Below are 18,112 nucleotides of genomic sequence, written 5' to 3'. Positions count from 1 at the left end.
TGCGCGGGCGCCGCGGGAGTCAGCCATGTTGATGCTCTGGAGGGCGCGTGTCGTGGCCGTGTCCGCGTCGTGCGGCGCGCGGGACTTTATTGCCCAAAGAAGCAACTATCACAGAGACCGCGAGGCCGCGCGTTTGCGGCATAAACGCGGCGGCGCGCGGCACCGCGCGCCGCGCGCCCAGCGACCTCGAACGTTCCACCGCCGTCTCCCCAACGATGATGCGGCACACGCGGCGGCTCACCAAGGAGCGCGCGGACCTCGAGAAGAGCATGCCCGCGGGCATCACGATCCTCGAGGCCGACAACTTCGAGCAGTGGCTGCTAGAGGTGCGCGTGCTGGACGAGAACCCGCTGTACGTGGGCAAGACGTTCCTGCTGCGGTTCAAGTTCCTGCCGTCGTACCCGATCGAGGCGCCGGAGGTGCAGTTCACCAAGCAGCGCGGGCACCCGGTGCCGATCAACCCGCACATCTACAGCAACGGCCACATCTGCCTGGACCTGCTGGGCAACGGGTGGTCGCCAATCCAGACGGTGTCGTCGGTGGCGATCTCGATCCAATCGATGCTGGCCAGCAACCACAAGAACGAGCGGCCGCCGGACGACCAGAAGTACGTCGTGGACGCGCCCGACAACCCGAAGGAGAGCCGGTTCCACTACTACGACGACACGGTGTAGTGTCGTGCTGTACAGAGGCTCAAAATTGACTAAAAAGGCTACCACTCGTCGTCGTCGTCGTCGTCGTCGTCCTCGCGCGAGCGCATCTGGTGCTGGCGCCGCTTGATGGCGTCGGCGACGTTGGTCAGGTTCTCGGAGGACGACGGCGTGGAGTCCTGGGGCGACTGCGGCGACGCCGCGCCCGCGTAGCCGTTGTAGCCGTTGGCGCTGACGGGCGTCAAGGGGGCCGGGGCGGCAGCGGCCTCCTCGAGATAGGCCGACGGCGTCCAGCCCTCGACGGCCGTGCCGGGCTTCTTGGCGAGCCACCAGCCGTTGTTCTCCTTGTGGACGATCAGGACGAGGTCGCCCTTGGCGATCGATAGCTGGTTGGAGCCCTGCGCGGCGAAGTCAAACATGGCGCGGTACGTGGGCTCGGCGGGCGGCGGCGGCTGCGCGGCAGGCGGCGGCGGCGGCGGCGGGGGGGCTCGCGCGGCCGGCCGGGCCTGCACGGGGGTGGCGGGGACGGGCCGGGCGGCGGGCGTGGGCTGGACCTGAACCGGCTGGACCGGGACCGGGACCGGCTGGACCTGCTGGACCGGCTGGACCTGCTGGACCGGCTGGACCTGCTGGACCTGTGGCTGTACCGGTGGCTGCGGCCGTGGCGGCACCGCGTGCGTCTGCTGCTGGTACCCGGCGGCCGCTGTCGTCGCGGCCACGGCTGCCGCCGTCGCCGCCGCCGACACGCCGTTCGGCCGCGGCGCCTGCGGCACTGACGGCACCGGCCGCGACGCCGGCGGGCGCGGTGCCGCCGGCTTGGCCTTGGCGGCCGGCGGCGGCGGCGGCCGTGCCCGCGCAGCCTTGGGCTGCGTCGCCGGCGGCGGCGGCGGCACGCGGCTGGCCGGGCGGGCTGCGGGCGCGGCCCTGGGTGCCGCTGGCGGCGGCGCGCGGCTCACCGGGCGCGGCGCCGGCGCGGCGCTTCCGTTCGGGTTCTTCCGGCGCGGCATCGGCCGCGACACGCTGTTCGGGCGCTCGCCCGGCGGCACGTGCACGACGCTGCTCTTGTACGTGTCGTCACGCGCCACGGCCGGGTCCTTCTGGAACTTGACGATCGCCTTCTTGCCCGGCTTCTTGTTGTACTCCACGGTCGGACCGATGCGCAGGTTCAGGTTGGGCAGGATCATCTTGAGCCGGGTCACGAGCTCCGTCTTGAACACGCACCACAAAAACGGGTCCGGCTCGGAGGCCGAGCCCGTGCTGATGGCAAACCAGTCGTCGCGCAGGTTCGACAGCGCCACGTACTGGATCTGGCCGATCGGGATCGTGCGCTCGGTCAGGATCTGCAGCTGCCGGTTGACCACGCTCTCGGAGATGATGTAGAACGCCTTGTTGGTGAGCACAAACACCTTCGGCAGCCGCTGACTGGTGCGGCCGAGCTTGGCCACGAGCTGCTCGCCGCGGCACGAGAAGTGGACCATCTCCTTGGGCGTGATCGTGGTCGAGTTGCGCAGGAACTCGCCGGGGCCGCCGCGGTTGTCGATGCCCAGATAGTCGCCCAGGAACCGGCGGCTGCCGATGAGACTCATCGACCGGCGCTCCTTGCGCTGCGCCAGCACCTGGTGGCCGTAGTCGCGCGTTTCGGTGTACTGGCCCGTGCCGTTGACCTTGCGCCACAGCCGCTGGATCTTGATCGCACACTCGATCTTGTGCGCCAGGTACCGGCGCCAGGCGCGCTGGATGCGCGCGGCCATGTTGTGCCAGTAGCGGTCGCGCATGTGCTCGAGCGCGAACAGCGTCTCGGGCGTCTTGATGAACGCCTTGGAGACGCCCATCTGGTACTCCTCCTTGGGAATGCCCGTGTCGTTGAGAATCTGGAGCACGGCCGAGCGCGAGTCGCCCGTCCAGATGTAGTCGCCGGCGTAGGACGTCTTGGACGACAGCAGGTAGAACCGCTCGGTGAACTTCTCGAACGTCTGGCGGTACGCAAAGCCCGCGCGGCGGATGCGCACGTTCTCCTGCAGGCCGAGGTACTTGATCTGGTGGAGCACGGCCTTGACGTCGAACTCGGTCGGCGACTTGCTCTGGTTGGGCTTGATCGTGCGGATGTACGACGGCTGGCACTGCATGAGCGTGTTGACGAGGTCGCCGGCCGAGGCCTTGATCTTGTCGCTGGCGGTGGGCGGGCGCCGCTTGGAGTTCGGGTCGACCTGGTTCGGGAAGAGCGAGTTCAAGAAGCTGTTGCCGGCCATGGCGACCAAGTCGAGCAGGTCCTTGAGCAGCTGGTCCTTGTTCTTGTCGGTCATGCCCGCGACCGTGTACATGACGTCGCCGGCGTAGTGCTTGATGACGAACTTGGCCTGGCGCTGCTCAAAGTGCGGGTTTGATGCGACCAGACTGAGCCGCTGGATGAAGCTCGAGTCGGCCGCGGACGAGTCGGCGTGTGCGGTCGCGCACGCGTCGTTCAGCGCCGCAAAGATGCCCGGCGGCCGCTTCTCCTCGATCAGGTCGCACACGATCTTGTTGTTGAAGTAGTTGATCGGCGTCCACTTGATCTGCTCGCGCACGTACTCGTCCTGCTCGGTCTTGAGCGTGAGCTGGATGAAGATCTGCTGGAGCTTCTCGTTGACGTAGTTGATGCAGATCTGCTCGAACGAGTTGTTCTCGAAGATCTCGAAGCCGTAGATGTCGAGGATGCCGATGGTCTTGTCTTTCTCGCCGCGGGTGCGCATCGAGACGTTGACGCGCTCGACGATCCAGTCAAAGAGGTTCGAGTAGATGCCCTTGGCGAGCGCGTCGCGGACCGCGCGGGCCTGGGTGACGTTGAGCGGCACCTCGTAGACCGAGCCGCGGCGGCCGCCGCGGCTGGTCTCCATGATGCGGATCGTCAGCGCCTTGACGACCGCGGTCGCGTCCACGTCCATCAGGTACGCCACGAAGTTCGGCACGGACGGGTCGCGGATGTCGGCGTTGCCGTCCTGGTTCTCGACAAAGTCGACGTTGCCGAGCCAGAGGATGATGGCCAGGATCTTGAAGATGTCGTCCTGCTCGGCCTGCTGGAGGCCGATGACCTCCATCGCCCGCAGCGTCTCGGCGTAGTCCTTGACGTCGTCGATGCCGTCCACGGCCGTGCACTTGCTCGCCGACGTGTACACGTACATGTCGGGCGTCTGGATGCCGAGCGTCTCGCGGTACTGCTGCTTGGCGCCCTTGGTGAACTGGTAGAAGATGTGGAAGTTGCGCTCGTTCACGATCTGGCCCACCACCCGGTTCTTCTCGAGCAGGTAGTTGATGATGTTGGCGCCGACGGGCTCGCCGATCTTGTTGAACTGGATCTCGAGGTACTTGCCGTGGCGGGACGAGTTGTTGTTGCGCAGCGTCTTGGCGCAGCCAAACGACTCGAGCAGCGGGTTCGTCGCCAGCACCATGTCCTTGATCTCCTGGATCGAGCCCGAGGTCGCGCTCGACACGGACGCGATGTACTGCATGATCCGCTTGGCGGCCTCGGTCTTGCCGGCGCCGGACTCGCCGGAGATGATCACGCACTGGTTCTCCGAGTACGACTTCATGTTGTAGTACGCCGCCTCGGCGATGGCAAACACGTGCGGCGAGACCTGGCGTCAGAATGCCCGCACAGCACCTACCTCCAGTCGGTTCTTGCCCTTGTACGTCTCGAGGACGGCGTCGGTGTAGATTCCGAGGTCCCGGAACGGGTTCACCGAGATGAGCTGGCGTCAGTCCGCGCCGCGGCGCAACGTACCACATGGCCAATGTATGTCTGTCGTCAGCTCTGTCTGCGCGCCCACGTACGTAAATCAGCCCGGCGTCGAACCGTTTCTTGAGGTTGTCGTTGATCGCTTCCTCCGAGACCTTCGACAGCAGCGTGAGATCACTCACGCCGACCTCCTTGCGCTTGGTCGCGTCGAACGCGGCCTTTTGCACGCCGTTGCGCTTGGCCGGCTGCTGCACGGCGCCGGCCTGGGCACGCTTGCCCGCGCGCTTGGTGATGGCCATCGTGGGACCTAGTGTTTGATAGCCGGCTCCGCCGGGGCCGCGGTGTCAATTCCAATCGTTGCCGGGCGCCGCACTTTGGCTGCGCGGGGGTGTCTCTGGGGGCTCGTGGCGGCAGCGGGTGTGTCGGCGAGCTGGTGATGCCGCGGGTGTGTGGATAGGTCGGAAACCGGACGGCACAGCCACCGGCCGGAGTGCGCGGCTTCGTTGATGTCACGTGTAAAGTCACGTGATCCGCTTGTCTGCACACGTGACCGTCACGTGTCCTTCCGCCGTCGCCGCGCACCGCCGTCCCCAATGGCGTCCACCGGGGCTGTGCAGGGCCTGCACCCGGCCGTGGCGAAGCTCGCGGCGAAGCTGGACCAGCTGGCGCCGCGGTTTGCGCTCGGCCGCGGCCAGGTCGAGATCCTCAGCGAGCCGCGCGACTTTTACAACACGCTCAAGGTACGTGGCCGCCGGCGGCGCTGACCGCAGACCAAGATCCTGGCCGCCAAGCGGTCCGTCTTTCTGGCGACGCTGTACATCGGCAAGAGCGAGCATGAGTTTGTACGTCGCCGGCGGGGCCCGCTAACCCAGATCGAAACGCTGCAGACGTCGCTGCGGCAGAACCCGGACCTGCAGGTGTCGATCTTGACCGACGCCCTGCGCGGCACGCGCGAGCAGCCCGGGCCGTGCTGCGCCTCGCTGCTGGCCGCGCTGGACGCCGAGTTTGGCGACCGCGTGCGCATCCGCATGTTCCACACGCCGAACCTGCGCGGCCTGAAGAAATCGCTGGTCCCGCGCCGTTTGAACGAGGGCTGGGGCCTGCAGCACATGAAGCTCTACGGCTTCGACGACGAGATCGTGCTGTCTGGCGCCAACCTCTCGCAGGACTACTTCTCGGACCGCCAGGACCGGTACTACGTGTTCAAGAGCGCGCCCCTGACGGCCTACTACCGGCGGATCCACGACGCAGTGTGCTCGCTGAGCTACGCCGTGCGGGCCGACGCACGCGAGGCCGGGTTCCGGCTCGAGTGGCCGGCCGAAAACCCCGGGCCGCGGCCGTCCAAGAGCGCGCGCGCGTTTCGCGAGGCCGCGGCGGCGCTGCTGCTGCCGCTGGTGCGGCCGCCGCTGGCTGCCGAGCCGGCGGAGCCGGCCGAGACCGTGGTCTATCCGGTGTCGCAGTTTGCACCGCTCCTGCCCGAGGGCACCTCCACCGAGGCCCCGGCCGTCGGCCACCTGCTGGACATGCTCTCGGCCGACAACCGGTTCGAATGGATGTTCACCGCGGGCTACTTCAACATGCACCCGGCGTACCGGACAAAGTTGCTGGCCGCGACCGCGCCGGGAACGGTCGTCACCGCCGCGCCCGAGGCCAACGGCTTCTACAAGAGCGCCGGCATCTCGGGGGCACTCCCGCCGGCCTACATTGTGCTCGCCCACCGTTTTCTGCAAGACGCCTCGACCGCGCGCGCGGCCATCCAGCTGCGCGAGTGGCAGCGCGGCGTGGTCAACACGCCGGGTGGGTGGTCGTACCACGCCAAAGGCATATGGGCTGGCCTGCCGGTCGCCGGTGGCTCGCTGCCGTTTGTTGCCACGATCGGCTCGTCCAACTTCACGCGTCGGTCGCACACGCTCGACCTCGAGTCGAACGCGATCATTCTGACGGCGGACCCGGCTCTGCGCGCGGCCATGGCCGCCGAGATCAAGGGCCTGACCGCGCACACCACCGAGATGACGGAGGCGGACTTCCACAAGCCCGAGCGCGAGGTCGGCCCGGGCGTCCGTCTGGCGCTGTCGATCCTCGGCGGCATGCTGTAGGCGGGGGCCCGGGAGCATATAGCCGCATATAGCCGCAGCGCCTGCCGGCGACCGTCGGGCTGCTGCGGCGATGCGGCTATATGGCGGCCGTATGCAGTGCGGGTCACGGATCACGGATCACAACCCGCCGTGCACCGCCGCGCCGCACCACCCTGCGCCTCGCGCTACGCCGTCAGCTTGCGCGGCCCGCACTGGTCTGACGACAAGTGCCCACATTCGGCGCGCAACGGCCTCGCCGACGCCGCCCGTCGCCGTAGCGTCCGGGCTAGCCGGACCGCGGCCGACCTGTCCATAGAAATGTATATTGCCCTGCCGTCTAGATCGATCTGATTAGATTACAGCTTCCCCTTTGGGCGGTGGTACCATCACCCATTATCAGATGTCGTGCGTATCTGACCCATCCACCAGCGCCGGCCGCCGCTCCCACTCTCTCCCTACTGCCCCCACGACGACCGGACTGGCTCAAACGGTCGACCAGGTACGTGCGGCCGCGGGAGCCACTGACCCGCAGCCACGGAGGGACGCACGACATGGTCGCCGGAATCTTTGAGCACCTCAACTGGCTGCGCGCGCGGCCCGGGCGCAGCCTACGGGCGACCGACAGCTCGCAGCCGACGATTCTCAACGTGGCGACGTATCTGCTGTCGTGCTTCTGCTCGATCGCGTTCCTGGTGTTCTTGAACGCGATGCAGTCGTTCGTGATCACGGTCCTGCTCCGGCTCAAGGACAACATCGTGAGTGCGTGCGCGGGCGCGCTGACCGCAGGGCGACTACGTCGGGACGCTCGGTTTCATCGACGAGCTCGTGTCGGTCGTGATGTGCCCGCTGTGGGGCACGCTGAGCGACAAGATCGGCACACGCACGGTGTGCTCAGTGGCGTACGTGCTCGTCGGCCTGGCGCTCTTCACGTTCGTACAGGCCGGAAACGTGTACCCGGACCTGGTCATTCTGCGGATCATGTTCGCGTTTGGCGGCTCGGCGACGGCAGCCATGGTCACCGCGCTGCTGTCGGAGGTCTCGCGGTTTGAGCTGTACCGCAAGCCGGCCACGGCCGAGCCGGAGACGCCGGTCGAGCTGACGGCGGAGTCTGAGGAGTGGTACATCGCGCAGGCGGCCGAGGCCGTCGCGCCGGTGGTGCCGCCGCTGCCACGGCCGCGGCAGGTGCCGCCGCGTAACGGCCGGCTGTCGGGCCTGGTCGGGCTCTGCACCGGTCTCGGCGCCGTCTTTGCCGTCGTCGTCTTCCTGCCGATCCCGACCCGGCTCGAGCAGCGCTACGGCATGTCGCCCGAGGCGGCCCTGCGCGGCTCGTTCTACATCGTCGGCTGCGTGGCCATTTGCGTGGGTGGCGTGCTGTACGCGGGCCTCAAGAGCGACGACAACAGGAGCATCACGGCCTGGATCCGCTCGATACGCTACGCGCGTCGCCACAGCGCGCTCGTGCCCCAGGACGGCGACGACGAGAGCACCCGGCTCGGCTTCGAGGACTCGGTCCCGGACGACGTCGCCCGGCGGTATCTCGAGAAGGAGAACTCGTACCTGCGGCTGCTCGTGCGCGGCTTCACGGCCGCGCGCGAGCCGCGTCTGTTCCTGGCCTACTCGGGCGGCCTGATCGCGCGCGCGGCCTCGGTCGCGGTCTCGCTCTTCATCCCGCTCTTCATCAACCAGTTCTTCTACAACGAGGGCATCTGCCGCATCGCGACCGACCCGCTTGACGTCAAGACCGGCTGCCGCGAGGCCTACATCCTCTCGGCGATCCTGACCGGCGTCGCCGAGACCGTGGCCCTGTTTTCGGCGCCGCTCTGGGGCTACGCGTGCGACCGCTTCGGCAAGCCGGCCTCGCTGGCGTACTCAGCGCTCATCGGCGTCATCGGCTTTGGTGCGTTTGGCCTGATGGCCGACCCGCGCGCGTCCATCGCGTATCTGTGGGCGTCGCTGATCGGTGTGGCGCAGATCGGCGCGATCGTGTGCTCGCTGTCGCTGTGCACCGAGCGCAAGACCGACTACTCGGGCTCTATCGCCGGCGTCTACTCGGTCACGGGCGCGGCCGGCATCCTGCTGCTGACCAAGGTCGGCGGCTGGGCCTCGGACGTGTCCAAGGGCGCGCCGTTTATCATCATGGCCCTGCTCAACGGCGGCCTGCTGCTCTGCGCAGGAGCCGTGCTGTTTCTGGCCGAGGGCGGCGCCGGCCACCGCATTATGATTTTGGGCCGCGACGTGCTGCGCGCGCGCGAGCGGACGCGCGAACGCGAGAACCTGGGCGAGCGCATGTCGTACACGATCAACAACGACCTGAACAGCGCCGACACGACCTGAGGCGCAGCTGCAGCGGTGGCAGTGGCTGCGAAGTGGCTTGCGGCTACGGCCGCGGCCCTGACACAGCAGTGGCCACGACAAGCCCGCCAACCGCTAGACACCGCCTCCACGGACAACTCATCCACTACACGCACACGCAACCGAGACTACTGCCATCCATGCATTCGTGTGTCAGAATTAAAAAGCTCGATTGTATTTATTCCACATGAAGATTCAGGTGAAGAAATTCAAAAAACAAATTCATCATTTGAACGAGCATAGATGGCGTGCCGTAGACTTGCCCAAGGGACAGACCGCCGCCCCAAGCACTAGTCAGACACTTGATCGGTTGCGAACGAGCCGCCGGCGAGAGCCGGTGCACACACGTCGCAAACAAGATGGCGCGCGTGGTGGACAACAAAGAGACGAAAAAAATTTCGCGCCTTATATGGGCCACAACCCTAAGTTAGGGCTTCCGCCCAACTAACCGCCCAGGTCGCCGCTTGATAGCTTCTGCTTGTCCGACTATCCAACGATAACCAAGGAACCCGGTCAATTGATACTGCAACGATGTCTTACCCTCTGCTGGTTCTGGGCAACCCCCTTCTCGGTAAGAACGGGCGCGGGCGGATGGACTGGGCGATCGGCCGAGCGGATGATGATCAGAACTGACGCGCAGACATGATGGCGACGACGTAAGTGACGGCGGCGCGCGACAGTCGCAACAGCCAGGCCGCCCTGCGGCAGGCTGCAGGGCAGACCTTCTACGCAGTGGTCGCGGTGGGCCTGTTTCGGCGGTCTCCGGCGGCGACTCCGTGAGGAGTGCTGCCTGCTGGAGCAACTCCCCCGACAGTGCTGCTGCGGCTGGCGAGAACACGCGGCTGCCGAACGGCCCCCGCAAAGGCTGCTGCTCTGCACTGGACCTGCTGACCTCCCAGGCCCACGTCGGTTCTCGACAAGTACGAGATTAAGGCCAACGACGCCATTCTCGCCGAGCCCAAGCACATGGGCATCTACGAGGAGATGGTCGAGACCTACAAGGCGTCGTTCCTGGCCGGCGGTGCCGCGCAGAACTCGGCCCGTGGCGCGCAGTACTTCCTGCCGGCGGACTCGGTCGTCTACTGCGGCTGTGTCGGCGACGACAAGTTCGGCAAGCTGCTCGCCGAGGCTAACGGCCGCGAGGGCGTCCGTTCCGAGTACCTGATCGACCCCACCACGCCGACCGGCAAGTGCGCCGTCGTCGTGACCGGCCAGAACCGGTCGATGGTCACCGACCTGTCGGCGGCCAACAACTACAAGCTCGAGCACCTCAAGAGCCCCGAGGTGTGGAAGTTCGTTGAGGGCGCCAAGGCGTACTACGTCGGCGGCTTCCACCTGACGGTGTGCGTGCCCGCGATCCTTGCTCTCGGCGAGCACGCCGCGGCCAACGACAAGATCTTCTCGATGAACCTTTCGGCGCCGTTCCTGTCGCAGTTCTTCAAGGACGCCATGGACAGCGTGTCGCCCTACTGGGACTACCTCATCGGCAACGAGTCCGAGGCGCTCGCGTTCGCCGAGTCGCACGGCTACGAGACCACGGACATCGCCGAGATCGCCAAGAAGATCGCGGTGCTGCCCAAGGCCAACGCCGCGCGCCCGCGCCACGTCATCATCACCCAGGGCACGGACTCGACGATCGTCGTCAAGGCCGACGCCACCGGCGTGCTCTCGACCGAGGTCTTCCCGATCATCCCGGTCGCGGCCGACAAGGTGGAGGACACCAACGGCGCCGGCGACTCGTTCGCCGGCGGCTTCCTGGCCGGCCTTGTCCTGGGCGAGTCGCTGGCCGCGGCCGTCGCCCGCGGCCACTGGCTCGCGTCTTGGACTGTCCAGCTGCCGGGCCCGGCCTACCCGTACCCCAAGAAGGAGTACGTTGCCTAAGGAGACAATAGCTGGACTGGGTGGTGTCACAGTTTAGTAATCATTTTCATTTCAACCTGATCCTGGCAATTCTTGTACTCTATTGTAACATATGTATCTGTATTTACCAAATACACTTGCATCCAGCAGAGGCTCTCAACAGTCGCTGTTCTGCATCCGTTTTGTTCCACGATAAAAGATATGACGGACGCCAGTGCCGGAGCGGGGCGGGCAAAGCAAGGGCCGCACGGAGCTGCGCGGGCGGCCGACGGTGGTCAGCGAGCGGCCGGAGGCGGTCGGCGAGCGGCTAGAAGGAGAAGAGGGACGGCGGCAAGCGCTCAATTGGGCTTGTACGTCGCTGCCGGAGCCGTGTCTGCGTGGCCCCAGTGCGCGCCGACCGGGCTCGGGCCGGCGGCGGCAAAGTCTGCCAGCCCAGGCGGTGGTGGCAGCCGCTGGCTCTGCAAGCCGGCCGTCGCCCACGGGCCAGGCATCGGCCGGGGTTGCCCGTAGGCCGGCGGCTGCGTCGGCGCGACAGATCGCCAGTCGGCCTGCACCGCTGCCGCTTGTGTGTGCGGCACAAAGCCGTCGTTCGAGAAGCTGGCGTACTTGGACGTCGCCGGCGGCTCGTACGCGCGGTAGAACGCCGGGTCAGGCCGCAGCAGCGGGTCGTAGGGCGGAAAGCGGTCGGACGCGCGGCCGGAAAAGTCCGGCGACGGCGTCGACTTGGCAAACGGCCGAAACGGCTGGTCGCCGCCGGCGTACAGCGACGTCTCGTTGAAGATGTTGGTGATGGCACCGATGTCCGGGCTGTAGAACTCGGGCGAGGCGCGCTGGGTGACGAGCCGGCCGGTGAACGCGGCTGTGTCCGGCGACGGCGCCGGGCGGTCGGTCCAGCCGTCGAAGGCGGGCATGGCCGGCGTCGCCGGCGAGCTCGTCGCGGGATCGAGCTCGATCACGGCCGGCGCGTCGGCCGGCTTGGCGCTCGGCCGGCGCGAGTTGCGGCCCACAAACAGGATCTCTTCTTTCGGTTCTTCAGCGGGGCTCGGCTTGCGCTCTTGGTTGATGGGCACATCGGCAAGCACCCTCTTACCGTTCGCGGGCTTGGCCTGGGACGAGTGCTCGGGCCCGACCAGGGAGTCGACCATGTTGCTGACCATGCTGGCCATGGCCGAGGGCTCGGCGTCGAGCACGGGCACGGGCGCGCGGAACGCGCGTGGGGCAGCAGGCGTCGCTGCGGTCGGCGCCGTCGGTCGTGGCGTGTACTTGAGCTTGCGCCCGCCGAGCGCCAGCGGCACGTTCTCGGTGTTGACGAGCCGCTGGGCGTCGAGCAGCAGGTCGTTCACGCGCACGAGGACCTCGGCGTTCGGGTGCAGATGGCTCGTGAACTTGTCGATCTCGAGCAGCGTGAAGGTCTCGGCCTTGGCGCGCACGCCCTGGTACGCGCCGTCGAGCGGCTGGAAGCCGGTGTTGTCCACGTCCTCGTCGAGCAGGACCTCGGGCTGCTCGTTGGGCAGGTCCGGGAACCACGCGTAGAGAGTCGAGACCGTGGCCGAGTAGTCGAGCCACATGTCCGAGACGGCCATGGAGAGGTCGTAGCCGTCGTCGGCGTCGGCGGTCAGCGAGCGGATGTGCTTGACGATCCAGGTCGAGTACAGCCGGAGGGGCTGGAGCAGGTGGCGGCCGATCGCGTTGAGCTGGCGGGCGCGGGCAATGGACTCGGGCGCGTCGAAGACGACGTCGTCGAGCTGCTCGGCCAGCAGCCTGAGCAGACACGACACGGTGGCCACGTTGAAGCCGAGCAGGAGCTGCGTGTGCAGGCCCGGCCCGCGGCGTGCGGCCACATGGTGCGCCGCGATGTTGATGACGGTCATCTGGCGCAGGACGTCCGCGCCGAGGCCGCGGTCGCTGAGCAGCAGCCGCAGCTGGTTGAGCACGTCCAGCTGGAGCGTGGCCCAGCGCGAGATCTCGAGGTCGCGCGCGCGGCCGCGCGGCTCGTCGTCGCACTCGGCAAACGCGATCGAGTGCAGCTGCAGGAACTGGTGGGTCATGCGGGCGACCAGCGCGGCCTCGGACGCGGCGTCGTCGTCAAAGTCGTCCTGGCGGCGGGCCAGGCCGAGCTTCTTGAACGCCAGCGCCAGGTTCTTCATGGCGTCGGGGTACGGCTCGCGCACGGTCGCGCCGCGGAAGAAGAAGCACGTCGAGGCCAGGCCGATGTCGTCCGCGGTCAGCATCACGCCGATCTGGTTGTACGGCGTGCCGACGCCGGGCACGAGCTGCCGGGCCAGCATGTACCGCTCGAACGCGGCGCTCCAGTCGCGCGCGCCCGGCGCCAGGCTGTGCGCCTCGCGGTAGCGCGACATGTCGCCCAGGTAGCCGAGCGTCTGGCTGCACGAGCGCAGAATCGCGTCCCGCACGGCCGGCGTCGCCTGCGCCGGCGCCGCCACGCCCGAGTACACGGCGAACTGCAGCCGGAACCGGCTCAGCACCGGCTCGAGCTCGCGCAGCTGGAAGTACGACGCCAGGTGCTGGATGTACCGCAGGTAGAACGCGCTCGTGTCCTTGATGAACCGCACGAACTTGTCCTGCAGCTTGCGCGCCTCCACCGGCCGCGTCTTGGCGCTGCCCTCCATCTTGGCGATCTTGCGCCGAAAGTACCGGATCACGGCGTAGTGCGCGTACAGCCACAGCGATTCCTCGAGGTTGGCCTGGCGCGCGGCCACGATGTCGTCGAAAAGCGCGCCCTCGACGGCCTCGCGGAACTGCGCGATCGTCGCGGCCACGTCCGGGTGGCTCGAGCCCTTCTCGCGCAGCGCGCGGTCGACCGCGGCCTTGAAGCCGGCGATCTCACGGCTGGCAGCCACTGCCGCGGGCGCAGCTGCCCTGGGCTCCATGGCGAGTTTGATGTCTGCGGTCAGCACGGCTCGATCTGCGGCTGCGGCCGCCCCGCCGCCGCCCGGCCGGGCTCCGGACGGCCGCCAGCCCGGCCGCAGCCGCCCCCCGCCGCCCTCGTCTCGCACGTACCTGTCACAGACGAGCCGGAGCAATTCAGGAACTTGCGTCGGTTTGCGTAATCCTCACCGCATCATCCAGCCACCGTCGTTCGCTCAGTCGGACACGCATACGCATACCACGCTTCAATCAATCAACGGCGTCCCGAGCTCTGCAGGCGTCTGGCCGGTCGTTGCGGGGCTGTTGCCGGCAAATTGTGTGGGCGAAAAAACTATTGCTGTGGGGAGCGCCGCAGACGCATTTGACTATCCGCTTTGGCAGTCTGATTTCGGCGTGGACTCGAACTAACCCACAGACCATGAGCGCACACAAGCGCTCGCTGGCCGACGACGGCTCGACCAGCGATTCGGACGGGCCGGCTGAGCGGGCTGAGCCGACCAAGGCCGCGCGGCCGGCACGACCGGCCCGGCCGGCACAGCCCGTCATGACGTGCTCGCTGCCGCCGCGCTGTGTGCGCCAGCCCACGACCTTCTACAGCCTGGGCGCGTTCGAGGCCCACTACCGGCAGCAGCACGAGATGCACTGCCACTCGTGCGCACGCGTGTTTCCGTCTGAACGCATCCTGGAGCTACACATCACCGAGCACCACGATCCGATTGCCGAGGTCCGGCGCGAGCGCGGCGACAAGATCTACGCGTGCTTTGTCGACGGCTGCGACAAGGTCTGTGCCGACAGCGGCAAGCGGCGGCGCCATCTGATCGACAAGCACTGCTTCCCGCGCGAGTACATGTTTGGGGTGGTGAACCACGGTCTGCGACGGGGCCAGACGTCGTTGTTGGGGACGCCGCGGCGCGGGCGGCCGGACGACGACGCCACGCCGGCCGAGGCCGCGAGCCCGCGGCGGCGGCGGCCCCGGCCGCCGGTGGCCACGGACGACTCGGACGAGGGCGCGGGCGTGCCCGAGCTGGACGCAGACTTTGTTGAGCTGGGCGAGCGGCTGCAGGGGGTCAAGCTGGTGCCGGACAAGATCCGGTTTGGGCGGAAGCGGTAGGGCACGCGCCGCACGGCGTGCGGCTCGCTGCGCTGCTCGTGCGACGTCGGAACCGCCGCGGGCGAGGCGCGGCCGGTGGCTTGGCTGGCAGCGGCGCGGGAGCGCGAGCGGCGCGGCGGCTGTATGCTGTTGAGTGCGACTGCATGCGGCTATATGCGGCTATATGCGGCTATATGGACGCGCGGGCCGCCGCCGCCGGGCCGCGCCCTCGTCGCGCCGCCGCAGAGGCTTGTGGCCGCTGGACGCCTGCGGGCCCGGGGCGACCCCGCCGAGGCGCGTCTGCGGCAGCGGGGCTGCACGGCCGCGGAACAGCCGGCGGGCCGGCGCGCCGCACGGCATGCGGCTGATAGATGTACATAGTATAGCCTGGCGGCGCGCACAGACACTGCAGGCGGCCGGACGCGGCGCGGGCCGCCCGCCGCGGAGACGCGCCGTGACTAACAGTTGGTTACCCGGCTATCGTGACTCAAATCTCAAATTTTTCAGTCGCCGCCGCGATCGAGCAGCCCAACCACAGACTGATTACACGCTACCGGGAACACTGCAACATGGCCGAGCCTGTCAAGGATATCGTCGAGAAGCTGGAGGCGGCGTCAATTGACGCGGCGCCCGCGGCCGCGGCCGCGGCGCCCGTCGCCGACAAGGCCAAGAAGCCCAAGGAGCCCAAGGCCAAGAAGGACAAGGCCGCGACCACGGCCGGCGGCAGCCCGCTGGAGGTGAGTGGCTCGCGAGCGCGCTGACAGCCAGATCAGCCCCGTGCCCGCGTTCATCCCGCACCGCATCGCGCTCTTCGAGGAGCTCAAGAAGGAGTACGACGCCGAGATCGCCAGTAAGTAGGCCGGCAACGCGGCTGACGCAGGCAAACCGCGCGTGCCGATCACGATCACGCTCAAGGACGGCTCGACCAAGGCCGGCACGGCGTGGGAGACGACGCCGATGGCGATCGCGCGCGACATCGCCAAGTCGCTCGCCGAGCGCACCGTGATCTCCAAGGTCAACGAGCAGCTGTGGGACCTCGAGCGGCCGTTCGAGGGCGACGCCACGCTCGAGTTCTTCGACTTCGAGTCGGCCGAGGGCAAGCGCGTGTTCTGGCACTCGTCCGCGCACGTCCTCGGCGAGGCGTCCGAGCGGCACTACGGGTGCCACCTGTGCATCGGCCCGCCCACGGACGAGGGCTTCTTCTACGAGATGGCGATCCAGGACCGCGCCGTGTCGCAGACGGACTACGCCGCGCTCGAGACGATCTGCAAGAGCGCGATCAAGGAGAAGCAGCCGTTCGAGCGGCTGGTGGTGACCAAGGAGAACCTGCTCAAGATGTTCAGCCACAACAAGTACAAGCAGACGATCATCAACTCCAAGATCCCCGACGGCACGTCGACCACCGTCTACCGCTGCGGCCCGCTGATCGACCTGTGCGTCGGCCCGCACGTGCCCAACACGGGCCGGATCAAGGCCATGAAGGTCATGAAGAACTCGGCGTCGTACTTCCTCGGCGACGCGGCCAACGACTCGCTGCAGCGCATCTACGGCGTGTCGTTCCCGGACACGAAGCAGATGGCCGAGCACCTCAAGTTCATCGAGGAGGCGTCCAAGCGCGACCACCGCAAGATCGGCCGCGACCAGGAGCTGTTCTTCTTCCACGAGCTGTCGCCGGGCTCGGCGTTCTGGCTGCCGCACGGCACGCGCATCTACAACACGCTGATCGAGTTCCTGCGGGCCGAGTACCGCAAGCGCGGCTACGACGAGGTCATCACGCCCAACATGTTCAACGCCAAGCTGTGGGAGACGTCCGGCCACTGGGCGCACTACAAGGACGACATGTTCTCGATCAACGTCGAGAAGGAGACGTTCGCGCTCAAGCCGATGAACTGCCCGTCGCACTGTCTGCTGTTCAAGTCGCGCGACCGCTCGTACCGCGAGCTGCCGTGGAGAGTGGCCGACTTTGGCGTCCTGCACCGTAACGAGGCGTCCGGCGCGCTGTCGGGTCTGACGCGTGTGCGCCGGTTCCAGCAGGACGACACGCACATTTTCTGCACGGAGGACCAGATCGGCGACGAGATCTCGGCGCTGTTCGACTTCCTCAAGAGCGTCTACGGCGTGTTCGGGTTCGACTTCAAGCTCAAGCTGTCGACCCGGCCCGAGAAGTTCCTCGGCGAGGTCTCGACGTGGGACAACGCCGAGAAGACGCTGTCGGACGCGCTCGACGCGTTCGGCTCGTGGGAGCTCAACCCCGGCGACGGCGCGTTCTACGGCCCCAAGATCGACATCGAGATCTCGGACGCGCTGCGCCGGTCGCACCAGTGCGCCACGATTCAGCTCGACTTCCAGCTGCCGCAGCGGTTCGACCTGCAGTACGCGACGCCGACGGACGACACCAAGGACGCCAACACGACGTCGTACGCGCGCCCGGTGATGATCCACCGCGCGATCCTCGGCTCGGTCGAGCGCATGACCGCGATCCTGATCGAGCACTTTGCCGGCAAGTGGCCGTTCTGGCTGTCGCCGCGCCAGGTGCTGGTCGTGCCGGTCGGCGTCAAGTACTTTGAGTACGCCGAGGAGGTCCGCGCGGCGCTGTTTGCGGCCGGCCTGTACGCGGACGCCGACTGCTCGGGCAACACGCTGCAGAAGAAGGTCCGCACGGGCCAGCTGCAGCAGTACAACTTCATCCTGATCGTGGGCGAGCAGGAGCTGAACGCGCGCGCGGTGAACGTGCGCAACCGCGACGACAAGAACCAGCAGTCCAAGGGCGAGATGATCGCGCTGGACGACGTCATTGCCAAGATGACTGCCCTGAAGGCGTCGCACGCGCTGGAGAACCAGCTCTAGAGAATGGATGAGCGCGCGAGCGCCGAGTCTGCTTTTCCCTGGGTGCCTGCGCAGCGCGGGCAGCGGCGCGGGGCGAGCCGCACGAGCCGCACGAGCCGCACGGGCCACGCCGGCCGCACCGCCCCGCGCCGCATGACCCCGTGAGCCGCACCGCTGCACCGCCCCTGCACTGCCGCACCGCCCCGCACCGCCCCGTAGCCCGCCACGCCCGCTTCCCGCTCTAGCGCTGTAGTCGCCGCAGCAGGACACGCGTACCCCCGGCCACGCCACGGCCTGGCGCAGCCGCTGTCTCGTAGGGCCGCCCCTGGTGGCCGGCTGCCCACCCGGCGCCGGCTTGCCTCAGCCCGGCGCCGCCCACGCCATCGTACGCGCTGCGCGTCGCCGCCAGCTTGGCCTACGTGTCTCAGTCGCCGCGGCCTGCACCGCCACCGGTCCGCCTGCCAACGCCCAAAGTCATCTGCCATCCAGGCCTGCGTCATCCGCGCGCAGCCCGGCTGCCCCCCCAGCCCGTGCCGCCGATCTGCAGGGAGCCGGGAGTAGTCTCCAGCCCAATCGCCCGATCTGTTCGTTGTTCTCGGGCCTGTTCTGTTGACGGTGCGCCTCACCGCCATCACCATCTTCAATTTTGGTCGTATTT

General features: G+C 67.6%; 8 protein-coding genes across 8 annotated transcripts; 6 read left to right on the top strand and 2 right to left on the bottom strand.

Moving 5' to 3' along the window:
- The first annotated feature begins 180 nt into the window (after nucleotides 1-180).
- On the top strand, nucleotides 181-762 carry V1510DRAFT_423488 (ubiquitin-conjugating enzyme/RWD-like protein). The gene has a single exon (XM_066934943.1). The coding sequence runs from the start codon at nucleotides 216-218 to the stop codon at nucleotides 672-674; it is 459 nt and encodes a 152-aa protein (XP_066786633.1). The 5' UTR covers nucleotides 181-215; the 3' UTR covers nucleotides 675-762.
- Nucleotides 713-4,822, bottom strand: V1510DRAFT_399668 (P-loop containing nucleoside triphosphate hydrolase protein; the record flags this gene model as incomplete). Its single annotated transcript, XM_066931943.1, has 5 exons — nucleotides 4,458-4,822; nucleotides 4,408-4,425; nucleotides 4,292-4,375; nucleotides 1,397-4,261; nucleotides 713-1,258 (listed from the first exon to the last, which is right to left on the bottom strand). The coding sequence occupies exons 1-5, from the start codon at nucleotides 4,659-4,661 to the stop codon at nucleotides 713-715; spliced, it is 3,717 nt and encodes a 1,238-aa protein (XP_066786632.1). The 5' UTR covers nucleotides 4,662-4,822.
- Nucleotides 4,823-4,953: 131 nt separating this feature from the next.
- Nucleotides 4,954-6,852, top strand: V1510DRAFT_286840 (uncharacterized protein; the record flags this gene model as incomplete). Its single annotated transcript, XM_066930646.1, has 3 exons — nucleotides 4,954-5,102; nucleotides 5,133-5,204; nucleotides 5,235-6,852. Coding segments are annotated over 3 exons (1,445 nt in total), but the record flags the coding sequence as incomplete, so codon positions are not given.
- A 1-nt stretch (nucleotide 6,853) lies between these two features.
- On the top strand, nucleotides 6,854-9,188 carry V1510DRAFT_286841 (major facilitator superfamily domain-containing protein). Its single transcript, XM_066930647.1, has 3 exons — nucleotides 6,854-6,936; nucleotides 6,970-7,192; nucleotides 7,224-9,188. Exons 2-3 carry the CDS (start codon nucleotides 6,989-6,991, stop codon nucleotides 8,769-8,771), a joined length of 1,752 nt encoding a protein of 583 aa, XP_066786630.1. The 5' UTR covers nucleotides 6,854-6,936; nucleotides 6,970-6,988; the 3' UTR covers nucleotides 8,772-9,188.
- Nucleotides 9,189-9,210: 22 nt separating this feature from the next.
- Nucleotides 9,211-10,924, top strand: V1510DRAFT_423471 (Ribokinase-like protein). The gene is made up of 3 exons (XM_066934942.1): nucleotides 9,211-9,360; nucleotides 9,430-9,445; nucleotides 9,689-10,924. Exons 1-3 carry the CDS (start codon nucleotides 9,321-9,323, stop codon nucleotides 10,668-10,670), a joined length of 1,038 nt encoding a protein of 345 aa, XP_066786629.1. The 5' UTR covers nucleotides 9,211-9,320; the 3' UTR covers nucleotides 10,671-10,924.
- V1510DRAFT_286904 (uncharacterized protein) lies at nucleotides 10,829-13,782 on the bottom strand. Its single transcript, XM_066930649.1, has 2 exons — nucleotides 13,651-13,782; nucleotides 10,829-13,581 (listed from the first exon to the last, which is right to left on the bottom strand). Exon 2 carries the CDS (start codon nucleotides 13,538-13,540, stop codon nucleotides 10,988-10,990), a length of 2,553 nt encoding a protein of 850 aa, XP_066786628.1. The 5' UTR covers nucleotides 13,541-13,581; nucleotides 13,651-13,782; the 3' UTR covers nucleotides 10,829-10,987.
- V1510DRAFT_286903 (zinc finger protein-like protein) lies at nucleotides 13,783-14,730 on the top strand. The gene has a single exon (XM_066930648.1). It carries the CDS (start codon nucleotides 13,957-13,959, stop codon nucleotides 14,647-14,649), a length of 693 nt encoding a protein of 230 aa, XP_066786627.1. The 5' UTR covers nucleotides 13,783-13,956; the 3' UTR covers nucleotides 14,650-14,730.
- Nucleotides 14,731-15,150: 420 nt separating this feature from the next.
- V1510DRAFT_423462 (uncharacterized protein) lies at nucleotides 15,151-17,511 on the top strand. The gene is made up of 3 exons (XM_066934941.1): nucleotides 15,151-15,365; nucleotides 15,397-15,478; nucleotides 15,509-17,511. The coding sequence occupies exons 1-3, from the start codon at nucleotides 15,198-15,200 to the stop codon at nucleotides 17,473-17,475; spliced, it is 2,217 nt and encodes a 738-aa protein (XP_066786626.1). The 5' UTR covers nucleotides 15,151-15,197; the 3' UTR covers nucleotides 17,476-17,511.
- Nucleotides 17,512-18,112: the final 601 nt, after the last annotated feature.

Source organism: Dipodascopsis tothii, assembly GCF_038497935.1.
Source record: "Dipodascopsis tothii strain CBS 759.85 unplaced genomic scaffold V1510scaffold_47, whole genome shotgun sequence".
NCBI lineage: Eukaryota > Fungi > Ascomycota > Lipomycetes > Lipomycetales > Lipomycetaceae > Neoaidaea > Neoaidaea tothii.
Note: the sequence above shows the minus strand (reverse complement) of the source record. Positions and strands in the feature narration are given on the sequence as shown.

Excerpts from the sequence above, each read along its gene's own strand:
- V1510DRAFT_423488 (XM_066934943.1), top strand. The coding sequence starts at position 216 with ATGATGCGGCACACGCGGCGGCTCACCAAGGAGCGCGCGGACCTCGAG.
- V1510DRAFT_286841 (XM_066930647.1), top strand. The coding sequence starts at position 6,989 with ATGGTCGCCGGAATCTTTGAGCACCTCAACTGGCTGCGCGCGCGGCCC. Across the intron at positions 7,193-7,223 it reads TCCGGCTCAAGGACAACATC|GGCGACTACGTCGGGACGCT; the intron begins GTGAGTGCGTGC and ends CGCTGACCGCAG.
- V1510DRAFT_423471 (XM_066934942.1), top strand. The coding sequence starts at position 9,321 with ATGTCTTACCCTCTGCTGGTTCTGGGCAACCCCCTTCTCG.
- V1510DRAFT_286904 (XM_066930649.1), bottom strand. The coding sequence starts at position 13,540 with ATGGAGCCCAGGGCAGCTGCGCCCGCGGCAGTGGCTGCCAGCCGTGAG.
- V1510DRAFT_286903 (XM_066930648.1), top strand. The coding sequence starts at position 13,957 with ATGAGCGCACACAAGCGCTCGCTGGCCGACGACGGCTCGACCAGCGAT.
- V1510DRAFT_423462 (XM_066934941.1), top strand. The coding sequence starts at position 15,198 with ATGGCCGAGCCTGTCAAGGATATCGTCGAGAAGCTGGAGGCGGCGTCA. Across the intron at positions 15,366-15,396 it reads CCGGCGGCAGCCCGCTGGAG|ATCAGCCCCGTGCCCGCGTT; the intron begins GTGAGTGGCTCG and ends GCTGACAGCCAG. Across the intron at positions 15,479-15,508 it reads GTACGACGCCGAGATCGCCA|GCAAACCGCGCGTGCCGATC; the intron begins GTAAGTAGGCCG and ends CGGCTGACGCAG.